General features: G+C 35.5%; 1 protein-coding gene across 1 annotated transcript in view; it reads right to left on the reverse strand.

The window, feature by feature from the left end:
* TFAP2D (transcription factor AP-2 delta) overlaps nucleotides 1–12,955 on the reverse strand; it is a 49,784-nt gene that overhangs the window by 16,985 nt on the left and 19,844 nt on the right. The window contains exon 5 of the mRNA XM_082411743.1: nucleotides 4,300–4,441. Within this exon, the coding sequence (XP_082267869.1) occupies nucleotides 4,300–4,441 (142 nt within the window). The remainder of the gene's footprint in view (nucleotides 1–4,299; nucleotides 4,442–12,955) is intronic.

Here is a 12,955-nt window from a genome sequence, read left to right on the forward strand (position 1 = left end):
GGTGTATTGCCTATTTCTAATTAACGAGTAGCAACTTATTAAATGTTGATGTTATTTGTTGGCATCAAATGATGACATTTGGTGGGGCATCATTATCTGTTGCGCTTTATGTTATTTAATAGAGTTAGATATATTGTTATCTTTGTGTTTAGAAAATGTCTTACTAAATTTTAAAATACAGGCTCTTGCTATCATTTTTCAGACTAGCAATGTGAATTACTACGTGGTAGGGCATCAGTATGATGCATTATTACAAAGGAATATTGGAGTTGCTTAAAGACTGGTCTCTTAATTTTCTATCAGATTAAAATGTATTAAAAATTTAAATGGAGGTTAAGATATTGCTTTAGTTCGTATGTTATATGGGAATTTCTCAGATAATTGAATAAATTAATTTATAAGTTGGCAAATCAACTTCTTTACTGTTTAAACAATAGAGCAAGTTACAATAAACTTAAAGTTGAGGAAGAAATGAGGAAAAGGCAAGTGTGGAAAAATTTAACTTATGCTAAGCAATTCAACTACTCCACACATGAAGCTGTATCAGGAGAAGTTTCAGAATTTTCAACCTTGATATTTGATTCTTCTGCTTAACTCACTGACTTCGGACAGCCTCCAGACTTAAAAACAGATGACAATTTTGTAGATTTCCTTTAGGCAATTATCATCATCACATTATGACAGTTACAGAGTTATTATTTTCATGCTTAGTTTCATTCTTATTTAAATTTTTATTTATGAAGCTACAGTAAGAAATACTCTTATTTCTCCAAACAGAATGTCACATTATGAATTATGTAACACAAGATGATCTTCGATGAATCATAAATTCTAACTTTATCACTTACGTCATTGTCCTTAAGGATATAATTTTTTAGCTGATGTCTGAATTTAAAGTTCTGTTTCTCCTTTTGACTATTAATGTTATGGTAAAAATTAAAACTCACTAACTATTCCTCTTTACCCTAATGCAGATCAAGTGTTAATCATATTTAGTTCTAAATTCAATGAAGAGGTTTAAATGTGTTTTTCATAAATCAAATAAATGTTTTGCCCAGTACATTTTTAGATTTCAAAAACTGTCTAACTCAGTTTCTGTTCCTCCCCTTAAATAATTATCTAATTGCACGAAAATATTTGGTTAATCAACAAAGCACTGGGAATAAAGAGGAATTAGGAGGGTAGCGGCACTTAATCAATGAGCCTTTCTTACAATTGTATACTCGGCAATATAATTAAATACAACAGAATCTGTTATTCATAGAGGTAAAAAAGAAATATGTAAGCCATTGTGCAGATGCGGATCAGCAATTGGATCTCTCATCTAAAGAATTTTGAATTTTGTATATATTTTTTGATACAATTGTCACAGTCTTGTGAATAAAGGTGAACTAATCAGAATGTAACAAATATCCATGTAGATTACTTAATTTCAACACTGAGCATTTTAATCGAAAATAGCCAATGCCTTACCATTGGAAAATTTAGAAACTACTCAGAACACATGTTGGATCCATTAATATGTTGCAGAAAGGCATTTATTCCCACACACCTCTTAATTTATCTACTTATATTGATGACTACTTGTATTGAGTATGTTTGCTATGACTGCATAGTCTCCGATTCTTCAATTCTTGTTTCACATGATCTAATAAGAAGATGGAATGGATATAAATAACCACAAAACCAAAACATTTAGTCCGTCTCCTAATTTCTAGATGTTTATAGCCTATTTACTCTTACATAAAATAAGGTAATTGGAATTAGTGAATTCAATTCTTGCTTGACATTTAATGGTCTGCAAATGTCCAGCTATGGGCAAAGGGATCAAAGAGAATTACATGTTCTTGAAATATTTTATGAAATCAAAGTTCAAAATATCACCTAAAATAATATACATTACTTAGATCCCATGTAAAAGGGAAATACTACTCCCTAGTTGAATCCACTACTATAAAATAGATGTCTCCATATAACTTTGACAAACATGAAAGTACTTCTCTTACTTCTCCCAAGTTCTTCTAACATTTACTTCTGTGAAAACAAAATCTCAACATCAGTTTGAATGCACTGACTTCCAAACCCTTAAACAGAGTGATGGGAATTCCCAAGAAAATGGGAACTTATGTTTGGAAATTTAATGGTGGCCTTGCTGTGGGTGGTGGGAGTGAACAGTTCAAAAACCTGGAGGAAGGAAGACAAGAAGGATTGCTCTGGATCAGGGGATGAAAGTCTTAGAAAATGCATGATAAAACCACAAGCGAGTAATTTTGAGGTAGAAAACATGAAGGTGTTTTCTCTTGGATAATTCGTATTTGGGGATAATAGTATCATTCAGAGGTATCACATGGGTATGCATGTTGGGAAATTTGTAAAATCCTACCAGCTAGAATAATATGCTTTGGGAACACCTAGGAGATACTACCTAACTTCTAGCACTGTATATTTCTCCTGATCTGTAACAACTTGTTATAGTCTCCTGAGATTACATTAAGGATACAAACTAACGAACTACATGTACTTTCAGTTCCTTCTGGAAAAACTGAAATACAGCGGATGAAGACCCCTCTGGGTCAAAGACTGTTTGGAAGAGGGAAAAAGTAGAAGCAAAGTAGAAGTGAAGACCACCCCCCCCCCCCGCCGCCCCCCTCCCCGGGGAGATAAACTGCACAAAAAATCTAGGTTTAGGTCTTTCCACTAGCAAGTGTTCAGCAGCTTCCCTAGCACAAAGCTCCTCTCAAAATTTAAAATCCAAGTGTTATATCCCTTACAATGTTCTTTCTCTAACTCTTGGTCTTACTTCTGTCTTTCTGCTATTCCTTTCCCCTTTATCTCCTTGTTTTGTCTTTTCTCTTCTTTTGCCACCACCTTTCATTTCCCTTCTGTTTGGGGCAAGATGAGAGAATTATCTAGTACTCTCAGAAGAGCAATGAATAAATATATCTGAAACCCAAATAGTGACAGCCACAAGCAGCACAAACCCCAAATAAGGGACTTTACGTTTCTTGGGCGAGCCTGTTGGGTGGTAGGTATCCCATACAAAACCTTAAATTTGTAAGAAGATCTATGTTACTTTAGATGTAGTAGAAGGAGAAATATTTATTTTTGGTTTTGTGCATTCTGAGACATTTACATTTTAGCCAACATATCGTAAAGTCATTTAAAAAAATCAGTGTCTAAGAAGCAATGTTTCTAACACTATCTACCACATACTTTCTCTTTAAAAGTTTTCCCCAAATAAGAAATTAACTTATAAATGATAATTTAACCACCTGGGACTATTAGTTCTAAAATCTGAATATAGAGTTAGGAAATTAAATAAGATTATTCATGGTTTATCTGTAGCAATAACTTGTTTTAGTAAAGAGAAGAGAGCAAGAATTAGCTACCACTTGAAAGATTTTCATCTAATTTTTTTTTTTTTTTCCATGCAGCACAGCATGCAGGATCTTAGTTCCCCGGCCAGGGATCGAACCCGCAACCCCTGCAGTGGAAGCATGGAGTCCCGACATGCACTGCACCGCGAGGGAAGTCCTCTTCTAAAAATTTGAACGTGATTTGAGTAGTACTTAAGGTTCTGCTGGGTTTTCGCACAGTAAATGGTAGTTCTTTCATTAATTATCAAAGAACTTTCAAGTTTGAGGGAGTTTGAAGTTATCTTATGAAAGCTTCCCCTTTTCCACATCATTTCCCTCATTATTTTAATTCACATTTTAATTGAACTTTTTACAATTTTCAGAAGCTTTCTCACACATTCTATCTTTTCTTTTCGACACTATCACTACAGGGGCTGGGGCAGTACAGGGATTATTTGCTTAATTATATACAAGAAAAAATGGGGGCACTGAAGCCAATCCTTGATCCCAGAGGTCTCTCTGTTACCTCTCATGCATCTGGGTCGTCAATTTTTCACATTCTCCGAGTACTTATAGTGTTTTAAGATCTTTCTCCTCATTTATTAAGGCACAGTGATTGGCTTAGACCGAATTGCATAGCAACCAACCAGCATATTTGCCTGGAATCTACATCTCCTAAACATGTTAGGCATTCCTACTATTCTGAAGAGGTTTTCTAAGAACTTTTGTCAGTGTCAGTGGTAGCTCCATCACTATACAGTTTGCAAATCTTGCTATGGGTGCAATGTTGGGGAAGTCCTTGTTTAATACATCTAGCTGCTGGTGTGTGAGACCCCCCTTAGAGACCAGGTGCTTTCTAGACTGTTTCCCTCATTCAAAGAAAATGAAAAAAAAAAAAAAAAAACAGGATGAACGCACACAGAGTCTTCCCCATTCTGCTTACTTGGTCGCTAGGATCATCTTTTTTCTTGCTGTCTGTTCTTTCTGTTCCATATGTTGTCTGGCAAGATGTTCTCCTACTGCTTTGGCTGGAAACTCTGTTTCACAAGTGTAGCCAAAATCTCGAGCCAAGTGTAACGCCTCCCCTGTTGGCAGACAATAAAAGTCAGTTTCTCACTAATTTCGTTGGCAGACAATAAAAGTCAGTTTCTCACTAATGTCCAAATTCAACAAGAGGAACACCTTCTCTTTCCTCAAGCCTCATTCCTGGTTGTGGTCATGTGGATCATTTTTCCTATTCATTCTAAAAAACCCAAGGGAAAGGAGCTTTGGGGGTGGGGTGGGGTTAAGAAACATGGAGAAACAGAAGCTACTTACCCGGCAGGGGTATGTGGGAAATTGAGGGGGGAAATCAGAAGCACAGTCTAGGAGTTTTGATTCCCCTGGAGGCTCTGACCATTAGACCAGCTGGACGTCTGAGGTCTTACACATGAATGCCTTGGGGGAAAAGCTCTAGGGGCATGTCATTTTGTTGCTGCCCAACCTACAACCTGTTCTCAATGTATCCGAAATATTCAGATATCTTTTCCACGAGACCTATCAAAACACTGGCAAAAGGTCCACATAATTTTTCAAAGAAGTTGGAACACTTTGGAAAGGGAAATAATTGAATTATATCACTTTCATAACATTATGTTGCTAAAGAGATTATACTGCCTAATTATAGTACTAGCGTTATCAGGCTTTATGGTGAGCCTCAGTACCTTTTAGTACTATGTATAGTACTTCTTCAGTACCTTCTAAAAACTACAGTGCTTCTTAAGTACAGTATGATGATAAATAACTTTTGTTCTTTCACAAAATCTGAAAGAAATGGGGTAAAAATGACTTACTGGCAAGGTAAGATTTGGCCATGGACTCCAGTTTGGAAAACAACCATATTTTTAAAGCTCAATCAAGCCAATACTTACTTGACCATTAAAACTTTAAAAAAGCAAGCTCTCACTACATATGTATTGAGCACCTACTTCATTCAAGGCAAAGTGCTAGGGAGGAGTAAAGGCGGATATAAAAGGGCACCAAAGATTGTCCCTGTTTCTAGGAAGATGACAATCATATCAATGATAGTAGTCACAACAACAAATCCAGAAACACCTTAGTAGCACTTTATAAATTATATTGCATCTACATAAGCATTATCTATAGTCTGCACATGTTCATTGACATTATATTGATATTATATATAATACAAGCTATTGTATTACAAGTATCAAATAAATGTTAGAGATAAAATGTTTGACACAAGTTCAAAAGAGGAGAAGGTGGTACTCATGGAGAGGTGATCCAACAGCTACATAGTCAATCAAATTTTGCCATGAAGAAATTAAAAAATTGTCAGGTTTGATGACCAAACCTCATGACACTTGTTTGGTGACTGGCCAAAGTAATGGATTTGATCCTGCTTTATATTCATAGAATAACAAAGTAGTCGATGAATTAATATTAGTAAGAAGTAAAAATGATTAATGTTACTATAGAAAAGGAGGAAAAGTTTATAGATATACACAATAGGCTAGTTAATATCAATGAAACATTCCTTAGTAAAGATACTATTTTTTCTCTAAAAAAAAAGAAATATTAATCTTTCAGATTGGGAAACTCATATTTATAAAAATGACCAAAAAATTACCAACAATGGAAAACAGGAAAACATTTTAGGACAGTATAGAGCTGAAAAAATATAATCCTAAGAGTGTTTTTCCCTTAAATTTTTCTTGGATATATGTTTTTCCCTTAGGATTTTTAGTTGTAAAAAATGTAAATAATGACGTTCAATATTTGTGAGTTTTTCTTTTTCCCTAAAAGCTTCTATCTCATAATGTTTCCCTTATATGTATTAAGGAGAAGAAGGAACAAAACTAAGGGCTCTTTAATGATGGTTTATTTATGTGATTTATGCCCACAGAGCTAATAGGAACTGGTGGGGTTCTCACCCTTGTTTGTTTGACAGGAAGGCACATTTAGGCTATGGAAATCTCCACTGTGACTATGCAGATATTAGTTAATACCCTGATTTGAAGTTTCAGTGTGTACAAATATTAACCACACATTAAAATTAGACTCGAGTTTATACAAGTGTGTTTAATTTTTATTTATGTTACCATGAGACACGAACATTGTAATTAATCCTTTTCATGCATTCCCTGAGTCTTTAACAACGTTTTTTCATTCACAAAATGTGAGAAGCCCTGTTCTAAGCCTTGGAAGAGTCCAATTTAATATAAAAATATGACAATGTGGTAAACGTATCAGATCAGATAATGTTTTGTGAACTATCCAATCGTGATTTTCCCCTCAGTCTGTTTCAAAGCAGCAGCAGGTCTTTAGTTAAGATTTTTATATTCCTGTGGTAGAAAACATCGTTTTTCCTCCATTTTAAACAGAAAGATGACAAAACTGGATGAAAAGGGTTTCTATATTGACTAGTCTAGGTAGTGCTAATTATTGGGGGGGGGGTGTCACATTTTTGGATAAACTGCAATGTACAAGCAATATTTTTAAAGTGCTTATTACCAGCAGTTTATCACCCTAACCAAAGAGGAAAGAAAATGTGTGCTTATTTGGCAGAAGAAAAGGCACGAAGATTTTTTTTAAAGAGACATTGTAATGCCATGTAGGATGGTTACTTTTGCTAAGAAAATGACAGAAGGGAGGTAATTCAATAAATTTCAAATTTGAGGTAAAAAGTCTTAAAGCTGGACCCATCAAAGAATGGCTACAGCACCTGACCAGAAGATAAACTCATGTGACCTTAGGACTCAGAAGAATTTTGCACCTAACCCAATAGCACTGTTCATAATGTCATCCTGGTACAGCAAATCGAGTTATGTAAACTGATATATCTTCATATTGCAATATTGACACAGAAATAGATATTTAAATAAAAACTTAAGATTATTTTACATATATACAATACATACAAGTCTCTCTCTATATATACAATATATACAAGTCTCTATATAGACTATTTTATATATATATATATTTAAGAGACTATTTTATATGTATATATATATATACACACACACACATACACACATATGCATATATGTGTGTATATATATATATACATTTTTTCCCCTCTACTGTTTGTGCAATAGTAGGAGAAGTGAAACAGTGCAAACAGGAGGATGGCAGCATGCCTCTTAAATTTTGTGTTAAAACCTGATTCTTGAGGATCTGGCCCATTTTATGCAAACCTCTCACCGCGTGGTAGTTTTAAAAACAGTTTGAATGGAACAGCTGCTATTTACATTTACACTGACAGCCAGATCCTTCCTTCCCTTAGCTCTGTTTACTGCTTTCTCCTGCTTGCGACGTAACATTGTTACTGGATGTATAGCGATGCTACATCAAAAGAAGTGGCAAGTGAAGACATTCTGATGTGTAGTTAAAGTGTGTAGACCATGCCACAAAAGCTTTGTGTGTGAGGACCCAAGAATGAATTAATTAATGGATCCATGAATTAAAAGACACATGATATTCAGGAACAATGACAAATCTACAGTTCAATCCTGTACCACAGATATCTTAGAATCAACAGGTTTAAGAAAAATAGAAATTTTTGGAGCAGAAAAGCATGTGAATAAGACTCTAGGGGATTTGACTGATTTGTGAAAATAAAGAACTACGAGCTTCTCTGTCTCTGTGGGGGGACGAAGTACCCACGTGAACAAGTAGGTGCAATAACCTGGGGCGACAGAGTGATCCCTGAAGGGCTAGATCCCATATAGCAAACATGGCGGCTGTTGTCTCATTTCTGTGCATGATAATGTGGGATGCCCTGTGGTGGCTGTTTTCCAGAGAGTATTTAAGCTCTTCCTTTATTTCAATGCACTGTGCCACCTGACAAACCAGTACCGCCCCACCCCTGCTTTTTCACACCACTGAAGCAACACAGTAACTTTGGCAAATACGTCCATTGTATTTCATGTCATTCCAAAAATTACTGTTATAGAAGTAGGATACATGGGGGATAGTTTGAGAGCTTGGACAGAATATTCTAAGTGCAAGGCTTTAGGCTCTCTATGCCAAGTAGTGACACCCCCCCTTCCAAAAAAGGGGAAACCACTAAGCATTTTTCAATAGTAACAGCAGCAGTTAATGACTCATGTTGAGGACCTCTCTCTCAAAAAACCAACACAAGCAAAGTTACAGAATATGGGAAGAGCATAAAAAGAGAATTTGCTCTTTTTCAGGGCGTTCATTTTTCACACTCAAAAGCAAAAAGTAAAAAACTAAGGGTAAATATTAGGGAACACTTTTATGGCAATTACTGTTGAAGCCCAGAAATGGAAAGTTAATGGAAAAAATGTTTTCCGAGGAAAGTGGATTGATCATTTTACTGAGATTCTGGGTTCCCACATTATTTTACCTGAAGCAGGTCTAAATGCATTTTTAAAATAGAAATGAACACACCTAATTTCAACATTCTATCCGGTCATTAAGGATTTTTTCTCTTTTTAGAATTATTGTATTTTAGAAGAAAATGTACTTTAGACAACTGTAAATCAATATCTAAAACTAATTTGTACTAAAGGATACAACTGACATTGTATTAATTGTCTACATTGCTATTCACTAGATAATTCTCACCAGCTGTCACTAAATTCATTGCCTTAGAAAGAATTCAGGTTTAACTTCTTATTGTAATCCCCAATATTATTAAATGAAAGCAACAATTCATATGGGTTAAATTCCAGTCACATATCTGTGATTTCAATTTTAATTACATGTATGGAAAATAGCACATCCAAATCTATCTCTGGGATTATTCTGAGAAGCACCTATTAGATAGCAAATTTGAGAATATTTTCAAATCTGGATAAGATATTTAAAAAGTTATAAAAAAATATCAAGCTTCAGTAAACCCTAGAGCTGAAGGACAGGTTTAATGTATCTGTTACAGGCTTCCAGAACGATTCTAAAAGGAGTGCACTCTGTAACACTATATATCATATAATCTACACTATAGGTAAGTGCCTTATAATGCGGTAGTTTCCCTATTTAACGAGGATTTTGTTTAAATACCAACACTTTGTTCTTCAAAGTGGTAGTTTTGTTCCCCATTCCATACTCTGTGCTTAGTACAGCACCCGATTCATAATAGGTACTTAGTAAACATTTGTTAAATGGAAAAGCTTTCAAATATTTTATTGGTTAATTATAACAATAATCTTGCGAGGCACCGCTTCCAAAGAATATAAGTGAAAAACTAGAGCAAAAGAGAATTGCTAGAAAGAATGAAATATATAAAAAACCCATTGAGTATATCATTGTATCAGTGGAGCCATTTAATAAAATAGATTATGCTTGAAGACAGTGTTTTTCAATCCTTGCTATTCCCATAACCTGGGAGTTTGTTTAATATGTGTGTATACACGCATGTGTGCATACACACACACACACACACACTCAGACACACACACACACCCCAGGGTTTCACCCCCCGTCATTCAATATCTGGAGCCAGGGCATCTGCATTTTTTGAAAGCTCTTGACCTCATCTCAAGCCAGGGTTGTCCTAAGGTGAAGGGAAAGCATTATATGGGGTTGAAATATACACCTTCCTCCAAAACAAGGATTCTGTGGCTTATATCAATAAAAAAGAAAACAGTTACTATGGAGTTAATATTAAACTGTAAAGACCTCTGTGTATCTGTGTTCTTGCATACTGAGTTCTGCCTTATTTGGCTGATATAATACACACTCTAGAAACAAAAATGGCTATGTGGTGGGGTAAAGGAGAGACATTGTTAGGGGAACAAAGTCATCAGTCAATTAAAAAAGTATATTTGTTTCAGGAGATTTAGTGTAAGATGAAACTTGCTTTTCATAACAGTCGGGGAAAATGGATTATCAATAAAAGGTGTTGGGACAACTGGCTGGCCATCTGGGGAAAAAAAACAAGTAAAATTACATCTATATCATACATCCAACAACAACAAAAAGTCCAGATGGATCAAAGATTTAAACATAAAATATAGATCCACAAAGTAATTAGAAGGTAACATGGGAGAAATATTTTATAATCTTGGGATAAAAAAGGACTTTCAAAATATTACAATAAAAATGAAAGGCCATGGAATAAAATATATGAGAAATATGATTATATCAATATAAAAAAGTTCTGCATGACATAGATCTGAACAAATAAGCAACCAAACAAAAAACTCATAATAGCAAACAGACAAACCAGAGCCAGGGGTGGAGAGGCTTTGCAACTCATATCAGAGGCACACAGCCCGTTTTCCTTATATACAATGAGCACTTACAAATGAATGAGAAAAATGTAAAAAATTACCCTATTGGTACAAAGTAAGTGAACAGACAAAAAAGCTCCTAAAATTCTCCTAAGACTATACTCAACCTCCCTCATAATAGAGGTAGTCTATTTCTTTTTTCCACTCAAATTAGCAAAGATCAAAAAATTGATAGTACCCTGCTTGGGCTAGAGTATAGGGAAGTACTAGCATATCAATGTTTCTTACCCCCATCACTGATAGAATTATAAATTTACAACCACTGTAAAGAGCAATCTTCCAATAATCTTTTAAAATTACAAATGCAAATATCTTTTGACCCTGCAACACATTCTTAGGAATTTATTGAATAGATATACTTGCATATCTGAAGAATTATTTATGTAAGTGTGAGGTTGCTCATTGTAGCACTATTAGTAATAGCCAAAGATTAAAAACACCCATATGATATTTAGTAGGTCACTGGTTAAATGATGCACTCAAACAATGGAATACTGTGCACGTTTAAAAGAATGAACAACTTGTAAAAACTGAAAATAAAAAGAACACTAAGATCATGTGTGAAAAAATGTGTAGAACAGTGTGTATAGAATGCTATAATTTTAAAAATAAAAACCAAAACTATGCATACACATATATATCCTTGGAAGGAAATAGAGAAACCAGTAACATTTGTTTCTTCCAGGAGGGGATCTAAATGGGGAATAGAGTGAAAAGGAGACATTTCACTATATACCTTTTGTAACTTTTGAATTTTTACCATCTAACGAATTACCTACTTAAAATTATGTTAATTAAAAAGCAAAACTACTCTCTGACTCAGTTCTTAGAAAGATTTCATCTAAACTCAAATATTTGTTGTAAATTAGAACCTAAGCAATTCCAAAACTTTCATTATTATTCAGTAGGAGTTAGACATCATTAGGAATAATTACAGTCTACAATTTTATTAGAATACCTACGAATTTTGACAAATGTAAACAATAGAAAAAAGCAGAAACGGAGTTTTGAAAAGCACATTAGTTGGCATGAACTTTGAAAGAGAGAATAGTAGAAAAAAGAAAAAACCTAGGAAAGTAATGCAGAGACGTGTTTCTAAGGAAGCTTCGTGATTTGCAAGAGTGAGTAGTATGCTGGATCAAAGGGGCAAAGGCAGGACTGAGCCAAATAGGCTTGGATACATTTGTTTTTTTGTGTCATAATAGGAGTAGGAATCGAAGCACACCACAAGCACACAGTCAGACACAAGGGCATACGTGTAACAGCCTATTTCCTCTACCCCCTACATGTAAACACCTTTCTCCCTGAAAATGAATGAAACCATAAGATGCAGGTCAGGGGAGTACTATTAGGAAGGAAGCAAATGATTTAAGAAGATTCCTCTGAGATGATGTCTACTTATCCATAGTATTGTAGGATACTGAGATCAATTATTGAAAATTCTGATAGATATTAGTTCTCAGATATTAGACAACAATATCGAATTGTTACCTAATGATCAATTATCAAAGCAGGGTCTCTCGATAGAAACTATTCCATGACTTAGAATAAGAAATTTACAGATAATACCTATAAGTCTGAAAAAAAAAAAAAGCCATTTTCCAAGAAAGACCTTAAAATGACTGACTAACATAGACTGCACTAGCATTTACTTATTGAGTCCAATTCCACTGGCAGCTCTGAAATGCAAAGCTGTGCCCGAGAAGACATTGTCAATGCTAGAGTGTTTGTGTGCAAAAGGGGACACCAGGGTCCCCTAGTGATTAGGCTCTTCCAGGTCATCGTGTGACTAAAGTGAGCACCAGTTAGAACTATTGTAACAAGGGGTCAGTGTATGACCCTTTTAATATCACATACAGCTTTAGAAGAAAGCTGGAAACCTTTATCCCAGAGGAGGGACTGAGGTGGAAATGTGATGTCTGGAATGGCTGGTGAAGGAGTTATGTCGGGATGATGGTCCTTTCAGACCTACAGCCATGCTGTGCATCCTTGGAGATTAGCCCTAAGCTCCACACACCCAGAGACACCCACTCTGGTACCTGTGTGAAGACAAGGGGAATAGCACCTTTGTCCTAAATTCCGTGAGAAGAGCAAATAAAGCTGAGTGTGCCCTGTGCGTGTATTATCACTGATACTTGGTAAAAGGATTTTGGCATTTGAATCCTACAAGCCTCAAGTAGTGAACAATACCTCTTCCTAAATTAAAAAGCCATGGACTAGGGCTTCCCTGGTGGCGCAGTGGTTGAGAGTCCGCCTGCCAATGCAGGGGACACGGGTTCGAGCCCTGGTCCCGGAAGATCCCACAGGCCGCGGAGCAACTAGGCCCGTGAGCCACAA

Source organism: Balaenoptera physalus (genome assembly GCF_965194825.1).
Source record: "Balaenoptera physalus genome assembly, chromosome: 11".
Taxonomy (NCBI): Eukaryota; Metazoa; Chordata; class Mammalia; order Artiodactyla; family Balaenopteridae; genus Balaenoptera; species Balaenoptera physalus.